Source organism: Hibiscus syriacus, unplaced genomic scaffold (genome assembly GCF_006381635.1).
Source record: "Hibiscus syriacus cultivar Baekdansim isolate YM2019G1 unplaced genomic scaffold, ASM638163v2 tig00112216_pilon, whole genome shotgun sequence".
Classification (NCBI taxonomy): Eukaryota; Viridiplantae; Streptophyta; class Magnoliopsida; order Malvales; family Malvaceae; genus Hibiscus; species Hibiscus syriacus.
The window spans coordinates 394,092-408,294 of record NW_024063269.1 but is presented as its reverse complement, the minus strand read 5'-3'; the positions used below and the strand labels follow the sequence as shown (position 1 = coordinate 408,294).

At 31.5% G+C, this 14,203-nt stretch overlaps 1 protein-coding gene across 1 annotated transcript; it reads right to left on the bottom strand.

Annotated features, from left to right (window-relative positions):
- Positions 1 to 12,484: 12,484 nt before the first annotated feature.
- Positions 12,485 to 13,920, bottom strand: LOC120175832 (protein IQ-DOMAIN 14-like). Its single transcript, XM_039182389.1, has 3 exons — positions 13,504 to 13,920; positions 13,185 to 13,391; positions 12,485 to 13,101 (listed from the first exon to the last, which is right to left on the bottom strand). The coding sequence occupies exons 1-3, from the start codon at positions 13,903 to 13,905 to the stop codon at positions 12,514 to 12,516; spliced, it is 1,197 nt and encodes a 398-aa protein (XP_039038320.1). The 5' UTR covers positions 13,906 to 13,920; the 3' UTR covers positions 12,485 to 12,513.
- Between the last annotated feature and the right edge of the window lie 283 nt (positions 13,921 to 14,203).

The window sequence follows — 14,203 nt, the reverse complement described above, 5'->3', positions numbered from 1 at the left end:
ATGATCGATTAGGACCTTCTTCATGTGTCCAGGATTTCTACATATAGTGCATAGCTTTGCATGTCCAGTTCTTTCTTAATGTTCGACCAAATCCTCATTACAGCCACGTTGATCGTGGATGACCCATTTTTACGTATCGTAATGCAAAATCTGACTGTATTGTAGGTTCATCATCAACTTCATCTGGATCTCATTTATTTCCAATAGGAGGAAGCTCGCATGGATAAACATTGAATAAGGTTTTAGTAAGTATATCGAATCAACGAATTGCTTGTAGTAATCTATATAGAATAATAAAAAGTAATGATGTGCGTACACGGGTATTTGAATGTTTGGAATACTCTGAAGTCATAGGTTCTTTCTCATAGATTAACCACGTATGCGTTGTGTTGTATGTCTTCCAATGTCCTTGAATTTATTTTGTTTGCGAGATATGCATGTCACATTCATCGCGTTTGAGTGTTGAATTAAGTTTTGCAATTTTGTGTGGAGGTCTAGGTGGACTATGTGGCCATATGTCATTCAGTCAACTGTTTGCTTCCCCAAGGTTGTAAACATGGTTCCCACTAATAATGTAACCCCTAGACTTTGCCTATGCATTATTATGTAAAATATGTTTTTAAAATATGAACACTACCCTAATCCGAACACCAAAATATATAGGTTCCCCTAAACCATACACCCATATATACACCCGGTAAGGACCTTATACTTATAACATAAGGGCTTACAGTAAGGTCTTAACCTATGCAAAAAGAATAGAAGTTTGTTGTAAGTTCTTACAAGTCATAGACTAAGTCTTAGTTACTTCCTCCAATCATACCCCTAATGACAATATGCATGTACTTAAGTGAAAACAATAGTTAAAACGTTAAAACACGTAATATTTCAGAATCAGATACATAAGTACGATAACTAGAGATCATGTTGAAAGTATACGGTAAAACATATAACATGCAGTCAGAATAATTAATATAATCAGAATTTTGAAACAATTCATACAGATAATTCAAAATAGCACTGTAACACCAATAGGAACATACATGTATCGGTTTGAAAAGTCAGATACGGTAGCCTACTCTTAGGTCTGCCTATGACGGTCAACGATAGTGCTAGATCCTACAATCGGAATAACTATATCAAAATCATAATAAAATAAATAATAAACTATAATTAAAAAATTATTGAAACCTTCAAGTAACTCTCGAAGAACGTGGGTCGTATTGATTTACTAGACATGAAGCACCGAATCTGGCCATCCCTCAATCAGGAAAACTTGAGTACCTTTATGAAAATATAATCTCGGATCAATTCCATAATCAAATCCCAAATTAAAATACTAAAAATACTAAGTATTTTAGTTTAACAAGCTCAATTCGGGGCTTTCAGATCAGAATTTGGAAAACATAATGCAAAATCAGACTCAAGACATTGAAAATATCAATAGAGAGGTTTTCGAAAAAAGTCAATGTCAGTCTAAAGTCAACGCTGGTCAATGACGACGATCAACGATCAACTGTTCGGTTTAGTTTGGCTGGACCAATTAGGTTAAAAATGGGTCAGTCTGGTTATGCCGATTTAGATTTGGGCATAATAGGTCAATCGATCAGATGAGTCAGATTGGGCGATCGGGTCAGACATGGGTCAGCGGGTCAGGTTGACCTATTTTTAGAAGACCATCATGCAATGGACAAGCCCCATGCACAATGACGGTGCATGGCGGCGCGTGTGGGGTCTAGAGATATCGTAAAATTTATGAAAAAAATACTAAAATTCACCTTAAAACATTTTAAGGCACTTATCATACTCGTTTCACAATAATGAATGATGGAGAGATTGATTACGCTATGTCAGAAACTTGCTTATGCTCACCCATTCACATGCTGGTGACGAAGATAATAAAACGACCACTATTGGACTCGGGACAACATAAGGATCACAATGGTGTGGACATTCTCAAAAATGCAGCAACAATCGATGATGAAATTGAGTTTAAACTTCGTTAGTTCAAAGTTTCTAAAATAGGAAATGTAAGATAGAGATGCATAACTTTTTAAAAATGAAATTTTTTTGGTTTTTGGGGTTTTTTTAAACCCAACTTATTAGGAAAAGATAAAATCACAAATAAGGTCCCAAGGATTTTGGTTTATTTTTGAATTAGAACTAAATTTACTTAAATATTCATTTTAGTCCTTAAATTTAACCAAAATTTTCAATTTAGTCCCTAAAATAAAATAAAGAAAAATTTAACCCCTAAATTAAGGTATGACATATAATATGTCACCTTGACAATAGAAGTAAAAGGAAAATGTTGCACTCCATTCAGTGACGAATTAATCACCTCAGTCAAGTTCATTATCATGTGACCATATCGTGTACCCCCATCAAATGATCGAAGCCATTTATCCCTTAGGATTTTAGCAATGTAGTTATAGACTTGTTCATTATGGTCTCTCAATTCTTGAAGTAGCTCCTCAACCTCACGTATAGAATGCGAGTGGTCTATCCATTAAAAATACAATAGTTAATTAGAAATAATAAGTAAAAGATATCTTAAACCCAAAAAAGTGGAAAGATATACCCATTTGAAGCACCATTACACATTCATCTTCAGCCCTAAACTTTTTAAAATAATTTGTAGCAATATGGTGTAAATAGTACTATTGATAAATATTGGGAGGTTTTCGAGATGATCACATATGCTGGATTTTGTATTTGATCCTTGCGCCTCTGTCAGAAATAAGACAAATCTCATAATCTTTATCACGCAAAACATGTGATAGAACATGACTTCATAAGTTTTTAAGAAAGAATTCCCAAGAGTCTATATCTTTCTTTTTTACTATTGCAAAGGTAATGGGAATAGTTTTCCTATTACAGTCTTGTACAACCACCAACAAAATTATTTGTGTGTATCTACCGTACAACCAAGTGACGTCGATTTGAACCATCAGCTTGTAGTGACATAATGCATTAACGCACTGTGGATATGTCCAAAATAATCGGTAGAATTGCCTTGTATGACACGATCATTTTCGTATGTCGGTATAATTTCCAATTTTACAATTGTTCCTGGTATGTGTTTCTACATCAATTTTAGTCATGATAGTAACTCTTTGTACGATTCCTTCCATTGGTCAAACAATTTTTTTGAGCCTAAGACGTTGCATACCATGCCTTATGGTAGTCAATTGTGTAGTCGTATTGAGATGTAATTGCATCAATACAACTGCCAACTGTTATAAGTGGATTTGCTATGACAAGTGTAATGAATACATCAAAAAAACACGTGCACATATAAGTTACAATGATCTTGATTAAGCTTGTTGATGGTGCATGTATGAGGTTGGTCGTATTTTTTTCAACTTCCATAGGTTGTTCATCATCTTCAAGCGTGATACATGAACCTTGTAATTACATCCCTGATTCTTGTGGACATATTCAGTCATGTACTTGTCTGCGACTATTTTTTTCACAGTCGAAGCAATTGAGCAGCGTATATTATAGTTCTTAAAGGAAGTCACAACGAGTTATTTTGTTTTAAAATCATTCCAATATAAAGCTCACCATTAGCACGTTGGTTGTATTGCTCAATCTGTGGGAATTGTAAAAATTTTAGAGTGTTGAGAGCTTAAATATCAACTGTTGTGAAGTGAGATGGTGGCTGGTAATAAGAAACATGAGTGACAACAGTTTGTTTGTTTGTTTACTTTCACTTTCATAAAATAATAATTAAAATAGAAGTTGTGTTTTTTCAATAAAAGAGATATGTAGGGATTCTTGACATGATATGGCAGGGATATGGGTCTACAAAGATTCTTGACGTGATGTGCCAATAACATTGCATTATTTAGAACACATATTTTACAAATATTCCTGACGTGGCAACAGTTGATTTGGCGTGGTAATTTGACGTGAAATGGCAGGGACCTTGCGTTATGAAATGCGTGAGTTCCTTGCCACATCACGTCAAGATGAATTTGCACGATGCAAGGTTCTTACCTATTTAAATTTCTTTTGTTCCACCAAACCTAACCATCTCTGAAACCTTATTCTTCATTCATAGATGATTTATCCCTTCTCAGAAAACTTCTAGTTTATAAAATACATCCTCTTATGGTGGCATCATTTTCTTCTTCGTGCAAAGATAGGCATCATAAGTTCCTCGGCTGTTTTGGATATTATTTGGAGTTGTTTACTTGGTATATGCTATTAGGATCAAGCAAACACCCGTTGAGTTTCTCTAGCATGCTAGTATCCATCTTTTGAACTTTTTTTTGGTTCTCGTATCTGTTTATACTAGACATCCTCTTCTGGTGGCATCATTTTCTTCTCTGTGCTAAGATGGGTACCATAACTTCCTCAACAACTTCAGATATTATTTATAGATGTTTATTTGGTATCTATTTAGATTTTTCCTTTGCATTTTTTTACCGATGATGCCAAGAACACAAGTCTAAGATGAAGTTTTCTCACTTGTGTCGTTGATTTGACAAATAACGCACCTCATTCACTCGTCATTTGCCCGTTGGGTTTCTCTAGCGTGTTGATATCCATTTATAATAAACAAACATCATATGCTGGTGGCAACATCTACTTCTCCTCAATAGTAGTATCATGCTATGAAATATACTGATAAGTGTATCAAGAACTTCAAATAATATTTAGAGTTGTTTATACCACTGCAAGTTATTTACAAAATATGTTCGTTAGTTTTCATTTTTTTTGTTTGGAACCATTTTGAATGCAATTTGTACCCCGCTTACAATTTCTTGTATGTGTCGATATCAATTTCAATTGAAAGATAAGTTACAATACTTCGTCTCTAAGCTCAAAAATTACACAAATGTTTCGATTAACTTCTCGGAAATACTCTACGAACATGCCTATCAAGCCATTTTAGCTTGTTCTTCATACATAAATCAAGCTTTGAAACTATTTTGAAAGTGATTTTACCCCACTTATAATATCTCATATATGCCAATATTAGACTCAATTGAAATATAAGTTAAATACTACACCATTAATCTTATAAATTAAAAAAAATTTCCAATTTTTGACCCAGGACACTGCCTAGAACATGCATATGAACAAGGGAACAGTGGGCTAGAAACGCTAGGATCTCATAATTTTTCTGACATGCTGGATTTTATTTGATTTAAAAGTTGCTTATTTTCAATGAACTTTGCATCTTGTATAACGCAAGGTCCATCGATTACTCATTTTGGAAAGGGTGCGAGAACTTTTATAAATAGAGATCCATTTATAAGGTTTTCCCAACATATTTCAAAAAAATGAGAAAAAATACATAGTAATATTGTGGAGTTATTCTCAAGCTAAGTTTTATCCAAAATTCTTGTGCATGTGACGTTTAATTATATAATATATTTTCTCAATACGCGATTGAGTTACAAGACTTTTCATAAAGCCTCGAAACACAATTACATCTTTGAAAACGTTTCAATGAAGAATATCAACATCATTTCGTGGACTTAAACCGAGAAAAGTTTTCAAGAAAGATGTAAAGCTAGTAATAATAACGGAGTGTTATATAGAGGAGGCATGTATGATTATTTTATTGGAAGAAATTCGGAGTTCGGTCTGCATTGTTTATATAGAGCAACATATAAAGGTAATATCATGACTGTGTATGTCTATAGCATTATTATATTTTGTTCGGCAAGTGAGTTAAGAGATGAAGGATTTCAAAACGTGAAAACTCTCGATCTCGCCAATTCTAAGAAAATAAATTTAGAAGTTATTCATTCAATGATCAATATATTTGTAGGCTTAATGTCATGGAGTCATCACAACCTTGCATTTCCAGAAATAATCAAATACTGCAATTGTGATAACAATTGCCTGCATAATTCAATCGACCAAGTTTGGCAAACAATATGATTCTTGTTTTTGGAACCATGAAGCAATTTTGTTTTCTTACATTATACAGTATAGTTTTAATAAGTTTTGTCTATTTATTTTAATATAGTTTTTTGTTATTTTATTGTATACTTTACAATAAAAATATAATGGTTAATTTAACCTAATTCATAAAATAATTTAGAATTTTTATTATTACAGTCCATACCTCACGTTACGTGTTTAATTTGAGAGTATTTTTTTTTCAGGTGGGTTATTTGTCTGATAAATGAATTTTTAAGTTTTTCTAATGACAATGCCCTCAAATTCAGCGATAACACCCAAAAATCACCCTGACACACTTTATTTACCTATCAGATACACTTTCATCTTTATTTACCGATCTAACACCCTTTATAGGAAGGCGTGGCTCATGCACCACGCCTTACGCCATACGGCAGAAGGAGCGGGCTATGCACCACGCCTTGTGAAACGTGTAAAAAATCGGGTGCTATTGTAACACCCCAACCTGTACCCGACCCGGATACGAGTCCGAGGTGTCACATTGACTTTTCAAAACGTTTACTTGTATAGAATAGTGAGTAATTTAAAACTTTTATACATCTAACTTATTCAAAAGATTTCCAGAACTATTCAGAGCTTAAATGTTTTTGCAAAACCAATTAGAGTATATACAATTCAAAACATTAATTACATGCCAACTATTTTCAATATACAAAATACATCTAATTCAATACATCTTTTCTGATCTGATCTTCGGTAAAAAGTAACTGACCGGTCTTGCTCCTCTTCACTTTTCTTCTAGCTTTCCGGAACCTACGTGTGAAACACTCACACGCTAAGTCGATGACTTAGTGAGGCATAAAGAAAACATATCTAATGGAATTCATACCCACTAATCATGCATGACTGTTTTATGCTATCAAATTATACAACTCATTTACATATACATCAACATATATTCATGTATATTATGTAACAAATACCATAACCCTTATCACACATATAGCATATCATGCAATTAATATCACACATCATATACATATATCACATACATTGTTCTCATATCACCAACCTGTTTATCCTTACTAATTCCCTTGTCATTACTTCAATTCCGTCATATGAGCATATAATGAATATAAACATATTATATAAATTTTAATATGCCACAATACGTTACTAATTTCTATAATCATATAATACATAAACGCATAGCATCTCATATCACCATGACATATATGCACTTCTACCATGTCAAGAGAAATACAAATATCATTATATCAAATTATGTTCTCTTTTCAAAGCCCATGTACACATGTGAGAACTATAGATATGTGAGTCTATAGAGGTTGTGCACTATACTGTCACCACAGCTCGTATAATTGCACCGAAGTGCCACGTAGAATTGCACCGGAGTGCCGCATAGAATTACACCGTAGTGCCATATAATAATGTCCATAAGGACCACATATCATTCCTTAAGAATCATATACATATACTAGGGATCAAGTATGTGTCTCACCAGACTTCACACATGTTCTAAAGAATACATATATGTCCCGAAGGACCACATATCATTCCTTAAGAATCATATACATATGCCAAGGATCAAGTATGTGTCTCACCAGACTTCACACATGTTCCAAAGAATACATATATGTCCAGAAAGACCGCGTAGACCCTCGACTCTTGGCATGCCAACTATACCCCTAGCTCTCAAGACACATAACATGGGCATTTTCTTTTATACTTATCATTTCACATAACACATGGTTCAATTACTCATAGAACATTTTCATATGAGTCACATTTACATGTCACATAGCTTATATACTTTCTCACGTAGTTACATAGATCCATATCATATAACATATATCCCAAAGTGCATATAATCACATATATCATATCATATAGCTTAGATCATTTCTCAGATATTCATATAAACATACATATCATATCTTGTTCACATATGATCATATATGCTTCATATAACACATAGAAACACCTAGAACACTTTCTCATAGCTTATATCAATTTTCAGAGTCCTTTCATATTACCTGATGACATATATCATATAGGTATATAATAACTGATATCATATCATCTACCTTATGCTCCATTTCTTTGTATTCCTTTAGATTATATAAATTATATCGTATCTCTAAATATATATCATTATAATCTTTTCATATCGCTCCATAGCTATTTAGCATATAACTTATCTTGCATATTCGTATCGTCCCTTTATATTCAAGTTTCCTAATTGATATACTATTTCCATTTCATTCTATAATTCAATCTTATTTAGTTCCCTTAACTCTCATTAAATCAAAAAGCTCTATTATACTAATTCTCATAATAAATCATATCACTATGTACTTGTCCAACTCATGTTTCCATTATGCATATATTGTTACCCATGTTTACCTAGTTCATATCACTTCTCATGAACTCACTTTCTTCATATTTTCCTATTATTGCATATTTTATCTCATAACCATGTATTCACATAGTCTTATATTTCATTATCATATTACTTATATTTGTTCTCCTATGACTCTTTATAAACATCTATTTTCCATTTCCCTACATCTCTTGACTTATCTTCTATATTCCTATAATTTCATAACTTATTTTATATTCTCTCATTAACACTTAATCATGTTTTTACATAAACCACATGTCACATACAAAACATATCAATTCAGATAATCAAACATACATACACTCATATTCAACTCATGCCTTTAATCATGAATTCATATGTAACACTTCAGGAAATAGGCTCATCTCAAGTCTTATTCCCATCACACACCATATACTATTGAATATGCACTCACCTGGTCTCATTAGTCAATCTCGATCTCTAATCTTTCCCCTGATCGATCTTACTTGCCAAATGTTCCAGAATTGCCTTATGCTCAGAATATACATAAATGTACATTTTAAGGCAATTATTAGATACCTACACCTTGTAATTGGATACTAGCAACTTAAACGAACTTATTAAACCCATATTCATAATTTTCCTTTAGGGGGTATCGATTCCCTACTGGGGGTATCGATACCCTCATGACATTCTGGAATTCTGTCGTTTGAGAGGGTATCGGTACCCCTTTGAATGGGTACCGATTCCCCCTAACCCATAAATCATTTTTCAGCACGAAAATTACTTCATTTCCCCTCAAACACTTCATATATCATCCCCTTTCTTATTCTTAACTTACATATACATGCTTAAACTCATTACTACTCATTCAATACATCTTTAACTTCAAAATCTAATTCTCTACATAGAATTCAAGAATCACACTAATTTTTCTTCTTGTTCTAAATTCAATTCCATCACTTCATATCTCTTAATTCAACCATTAACAAGTCAAATTTATCTTCCAATTTGAGTAAAGAACTCTATTCCAGAATTTCATTCAAAAACTCTTAATCTTTAATCCCTCCTAATTCCACCATCCTTTGTTTTTAAGATGATTTAAGCTTTCTTTAAGCTTAATTATCATCCAATAATCATAACCAAACCTTTAGTTGAACAAATAATCAACTAATGAAGAAACTTACCTTTGCTTATGGCTTCACGGTGGAAAAGAAGAGAATGAATAAGAGAAGTCTGGAACTATCTCATATTTCCCACGTTTATAATACTCAAAAAGAAAGATAAAAATCTTTCCCATGAAAAGACCAATTTGCCCCTTTAGTTCATCCATCTTTGCTATTTAATCCAATATTAAAATTCTTTACTTAAATCCCAAGACTTTTAAACTTCATTTCTAAATTGAACAAAAAACTTTCAAAATTTACAATTTAGTCACTGACCCTGATTTGGGATGTTACAGCTATTTTGATAAATATTTTTAAAATGATGCCTAATATATAATTAATTTCTGTTAGGGTGATATTTGTATAAAAACGTCAACTTTATTTATTTATTTATTTATTGTGTGATATTATTGTTTAACAATATTTAATAATGTTTATTGACTTTTAAAATTAATTGTTAAAAAAATTAAAATATTAAAATAAAATTTTAATTACAATTGAAAGATCAAATGAATTATTATTTATTTTTTTAAATCAATAAAAATTAAATAAAAAAAGTTAATAAAATTCAATAAAAAATGAATGTAAAGCTGAAAAATATCACATCTTTATTGAATGACCATTTTTCTAATATTAATTTTAAAAAATTTAAAATAAATTTAAAATTCTAATTTTATTAAAAATGAATAAACATTATTAACTATTATTAAAAATTAAAAATTAATGAATAATAATTCATTTGATCTCTCAATTGTAATTAAAAGATTATTTTAATATTTTTTATATTTTTAAACAATTAATTTTAAAAGTCAATAAGTTTTTAAAAATATATATGAAATTTATAATTTTTTAAATTATAAAATATTTATTATTATCATAATCATCATTTTGTAAACGAAATACTAATTATAAAACTTTTATAAAATTATTTATATTTTAAAATACTTACCCTCAAAGTTTTCCTATACTAAATTATAAGTATTGTGTAATATCATGCAAAAATCAAAATAATTGTATTAAAAATGAATAAATATTATTAATTGTTGTTAAAAATAATAATTAATGAATAATAATTCATTTGATCCCTCAATTGTAATTAAAAGTTTATTTAATATTTTTTATATTTTTAAACAATTAATTTTAAAAGTCAATACATTTTTAAAAATATATGAAATTTATAATTTTTTAAATTATAAAATATTTATTATCATCATCATCATCATTATTTTGTAAAAGAAATACTAGTTATAAAACTTTTATAAAATTATTCATATTTTAAAATATTTACCCTTAAAGTTTTCCTATACTAGATTATACGTATTGTGTAATTTCATGCAAAAATCAAAATAATTTTAGTAAAAATGAATAAAAATTATTAATTGTTGTTATAAATAATAATTAATGAATAATAATTCATTTGATCCCTCAATTGTAATTAAAAGTTTATTTTAATATTTTTTTATATTTTTAAATAATTAATTTTAAAAGTCAATAAATTTTTCAAAAATATATGAAATTTATAATTTGTTAATAATAAAATATTTATCATCATCATCATTTTATAAAAGAAATACTAGTTATAAAACTTTTATAAAATTATTCATATTTTAAAATATTTACCCTCAAAGTTTTTTTATACTAGATTATATGTATTGTATAATTTCATGCAAAAATCAAAATTTATGAGTTGTGAAATAATTTGTAAAAGAATATTTAAAGATTTTAATCTAAAAAGTTTTTTTCACACAAAAAAAAATAAAGTTGACGTTTTTACATAAATATCACCTTAACAGAAATTAATTACATATTAGGCTCCATTTTAAAAATATTTACAATACTAACATACGGTTTTTTACACGTTTTATAAAGCACGGTTCATGGGTCGTACTTTACCCCACGAGGCTTCAAATCAACGTAAGACGCGATACATGGATCATGTCTTCCTATAAAAATATTAGATCGATAAATAAAAATAAAAATATATCTGACAGATAAATAAAATACGTCAAGGTGATTTTTAGGTGTTATCGCCCTCAAATTCCCTATAGTATCCTTTCACAAGACAATAACTGACAACCTCGTCCCTACACCACACGAAATGTCCAGTTCACAGTAGCAAAGACAATGATGAGCTCAAAATAATTAGAAAAACACACCCAAAGCTCCAATTTCGAAACACAACCATCTATCAAATCATTGCTGATTATATGTATAAATATTCTTTCCTATACAACTTAGCCTTTAGACTTCACTAGATTTTCCAAGTCCCTCCACTTGCGCTTTGTTGTGGCCGTACTTTATCTCATCATTTCAAATGTATTGGCCTAAAAAGCTTTGGTTAATCACCTAATTAAATTGCATTTACTAACTAATAAACAATTCTTACTTTAAGTTTCAAATTAGAATACATAAATAAATTTCAGCAATAAAAATAAATATTTTTTTAAAGATTTTAGATTCAAAGAATTATATCTATAAAATATTTATATGTATAAAATATATTATTAAATAAATTTAAATTTTATAAAACATATAGAATTTTGATGTAAATTTTGTAAAAAGTGAAGAACAATTTGACACAATAATTTAAAGTGATTCAACTTTCTCGATAAAATTTACATCCATTACCTTAACTATTCACACTATTTTTCTTAATTTACTAATTTGATATGAGAATGTGAAATCTTATAACTCCGTTAATATTTATACCTCAAAATCTAAAGACTACACATCCTCAAAGAGATCATACATCTAGCAAATTACGAGACACTCGTAACGCAATTTGTTTACACGGTTAAGCTCAAATACACTCAAGAACACTTGGAGAAGAAAGAATTACAGATGATAAATTATGAAAGAAAGTAGGTAAATTACAAATGATAAAGCAATAAAGTTGGCTAACCCAAAAGAAAACTTATCAAAGTATAGAATAGAAAGCTCCATTTTATTAGCAAAGGCAAGATTTGAAAACCCTTTGAAAGAATATATACACTACCACTCACCTTCTTCTATCCTAATGCAGTGGATTGTTTCACAACAAAATGAAATGGAAACAACAAAAAGAACTAGTTTTTGAAGTTTTCAAATTTTCAAACATTCATGAACTTGGTAACATGACTTGTTCATTCGTACTCCACTCATGCTGTTTCTTGCAGCCATGATTTCATCTAGCGAAAGCCTCTTCTTTGCTCCTGATTCCGGCCTTTGCTTTGGGGCACTGTAAGATCTTAACTTGGCCTTAAACGACTGCGTGTTCGTCATATAGTTCGGGAAATTCGAATACGGCCTAAAATAGCCATCTCCGCACACACTCTTAGCCGGTGTCGAAGGAGCATCGGACTGAGTTGCGTTGGCAAAACGAGGAGTATTATGAGCACTAGCAAACCTACATTCGTCACGGCCTGGAAAGAACCACTCGAAATCATTAAGATTTTGGCAACGGTGTAACGATGTTCGGGCCGGATCCACACGTTGAAGAGGTAATGAGATTGTTTGGTAAGTCAAGTCATCCCCACATTCGGATAACGCGACGTTGAACCGGTGAGACCTTGATCGTGGCTTATACGTATCGATTTCAACTATTTTCGGGTCGTCGTCGTACGCATTGGTATCAATTGGTTTGGAGAGTCTTTTGCTCTGAAATTCACTTCTCGTTTCATCAATTCTTTCCTGAAAATAAAATGAAAAGCATCAATTAAAGCAACTAAGCAACACAACATTAGAATAAAATGCGTTAGGGCAATGCTACTCACAATCGATTTCCATGACCGGTTTTCGGGATAGTACCGATTCTCCTTGTTGAAGGAGCGACGTAATCGTCGAGATCGAACCTCCGATTGTGCTCGGATAAGAGCTTGCATACTGTGGAGAGTAGCGGCGGCTCTCTTCCTTACAAGATAGCGTCTAACAAGAGCTTGCAGTCTAACAAGTCCTTTCAATGCTCTAAGTGCTTTCCGAGACTAAAATGTATAAGCAAATTAGAGTTTAACAAAGTGACCTATGATAGACATTTAAATTACTCAAATTAACCGATTAATAAATAGAATACTAATTATTATAAGAAAAACTTACCAGATAGCCTCTAAACACAGTTTGAATTTTAACAGCAGCCCACTTGTCTTTCCCTCCGCCAAAGAGAGCTCCTTTGGCATTGCTGGTCAGTCTAACAACGGTGGCCGCCGCTTGAGCAGCCACCATCGCCGCATCAGCGGCTGCGGCAGTGGCAGCAGCCACGGCTAATGCATGCTCCTTCTGGGTTTTCTGGAAAAACGTCAGCCAAGCAGCATCCGTGGAGGGAAAATCATTTCCTACGTTGAATGGAATCTGAGAATTCGCATCAACACCTTTTCCGGGCTTGGCGAAACTCCACCGCTTTTTGTCTCTCTTGTCGTGCAAAACCGATGGGTTCTGTTCTTTCTCCTTGTCCTTTCTCATGCCCAACACCGCCTTAAGCCACCGTGTAGCCTTCCCCATTTCTTTCACAGAGAAACAAAGAGTATCAAAATGGATTCCTTTTCAATGTTGGAATTATTTTTGAGTTTGCAAGTAGATAAGCAGTGGGGAGGAAGAACATTTAAATGAAGAAAACAAAGGCATAAAAGCTTGGATTTTAGTTTTGAAACGAAAATCTGACAGAACCTCGTGAAGTTCTACCGTTATAAAGACAAAACAGTAAGGTGCCCAGATAGGTAACATGTTTTTTTATATACGATTAATTGGTAAGAAAAACAAAGAATTACAGAAAATTTTCATTAAAATAATAAGCGAGAAG

Bases quoted from the DNA above. Each gene is read 5' to 3' on its own strand.
- LOC120175832 (XM_039182389.1), bottom strand. From the start codon at position 13,905: ATGGGGAAGGCTACACGGTGGCTTAAGGCGGTGTTGGGCATGAGAAAG. The intron at 13,392-13,503 runs GTAAGTTTTTCT...TATACATTTTAG, and splicing joins CTGTGTTTAGAGGCTATCTG to TCTCGGAAAGCACTTAGAGC. The intron at 13,102-13,184 runs GTGAGTAGCATT...TTTTATTTTCAG, and splicing joins ACCGGTCATGGAAATCGATT to GAAAGAATTGATGAAACGAG.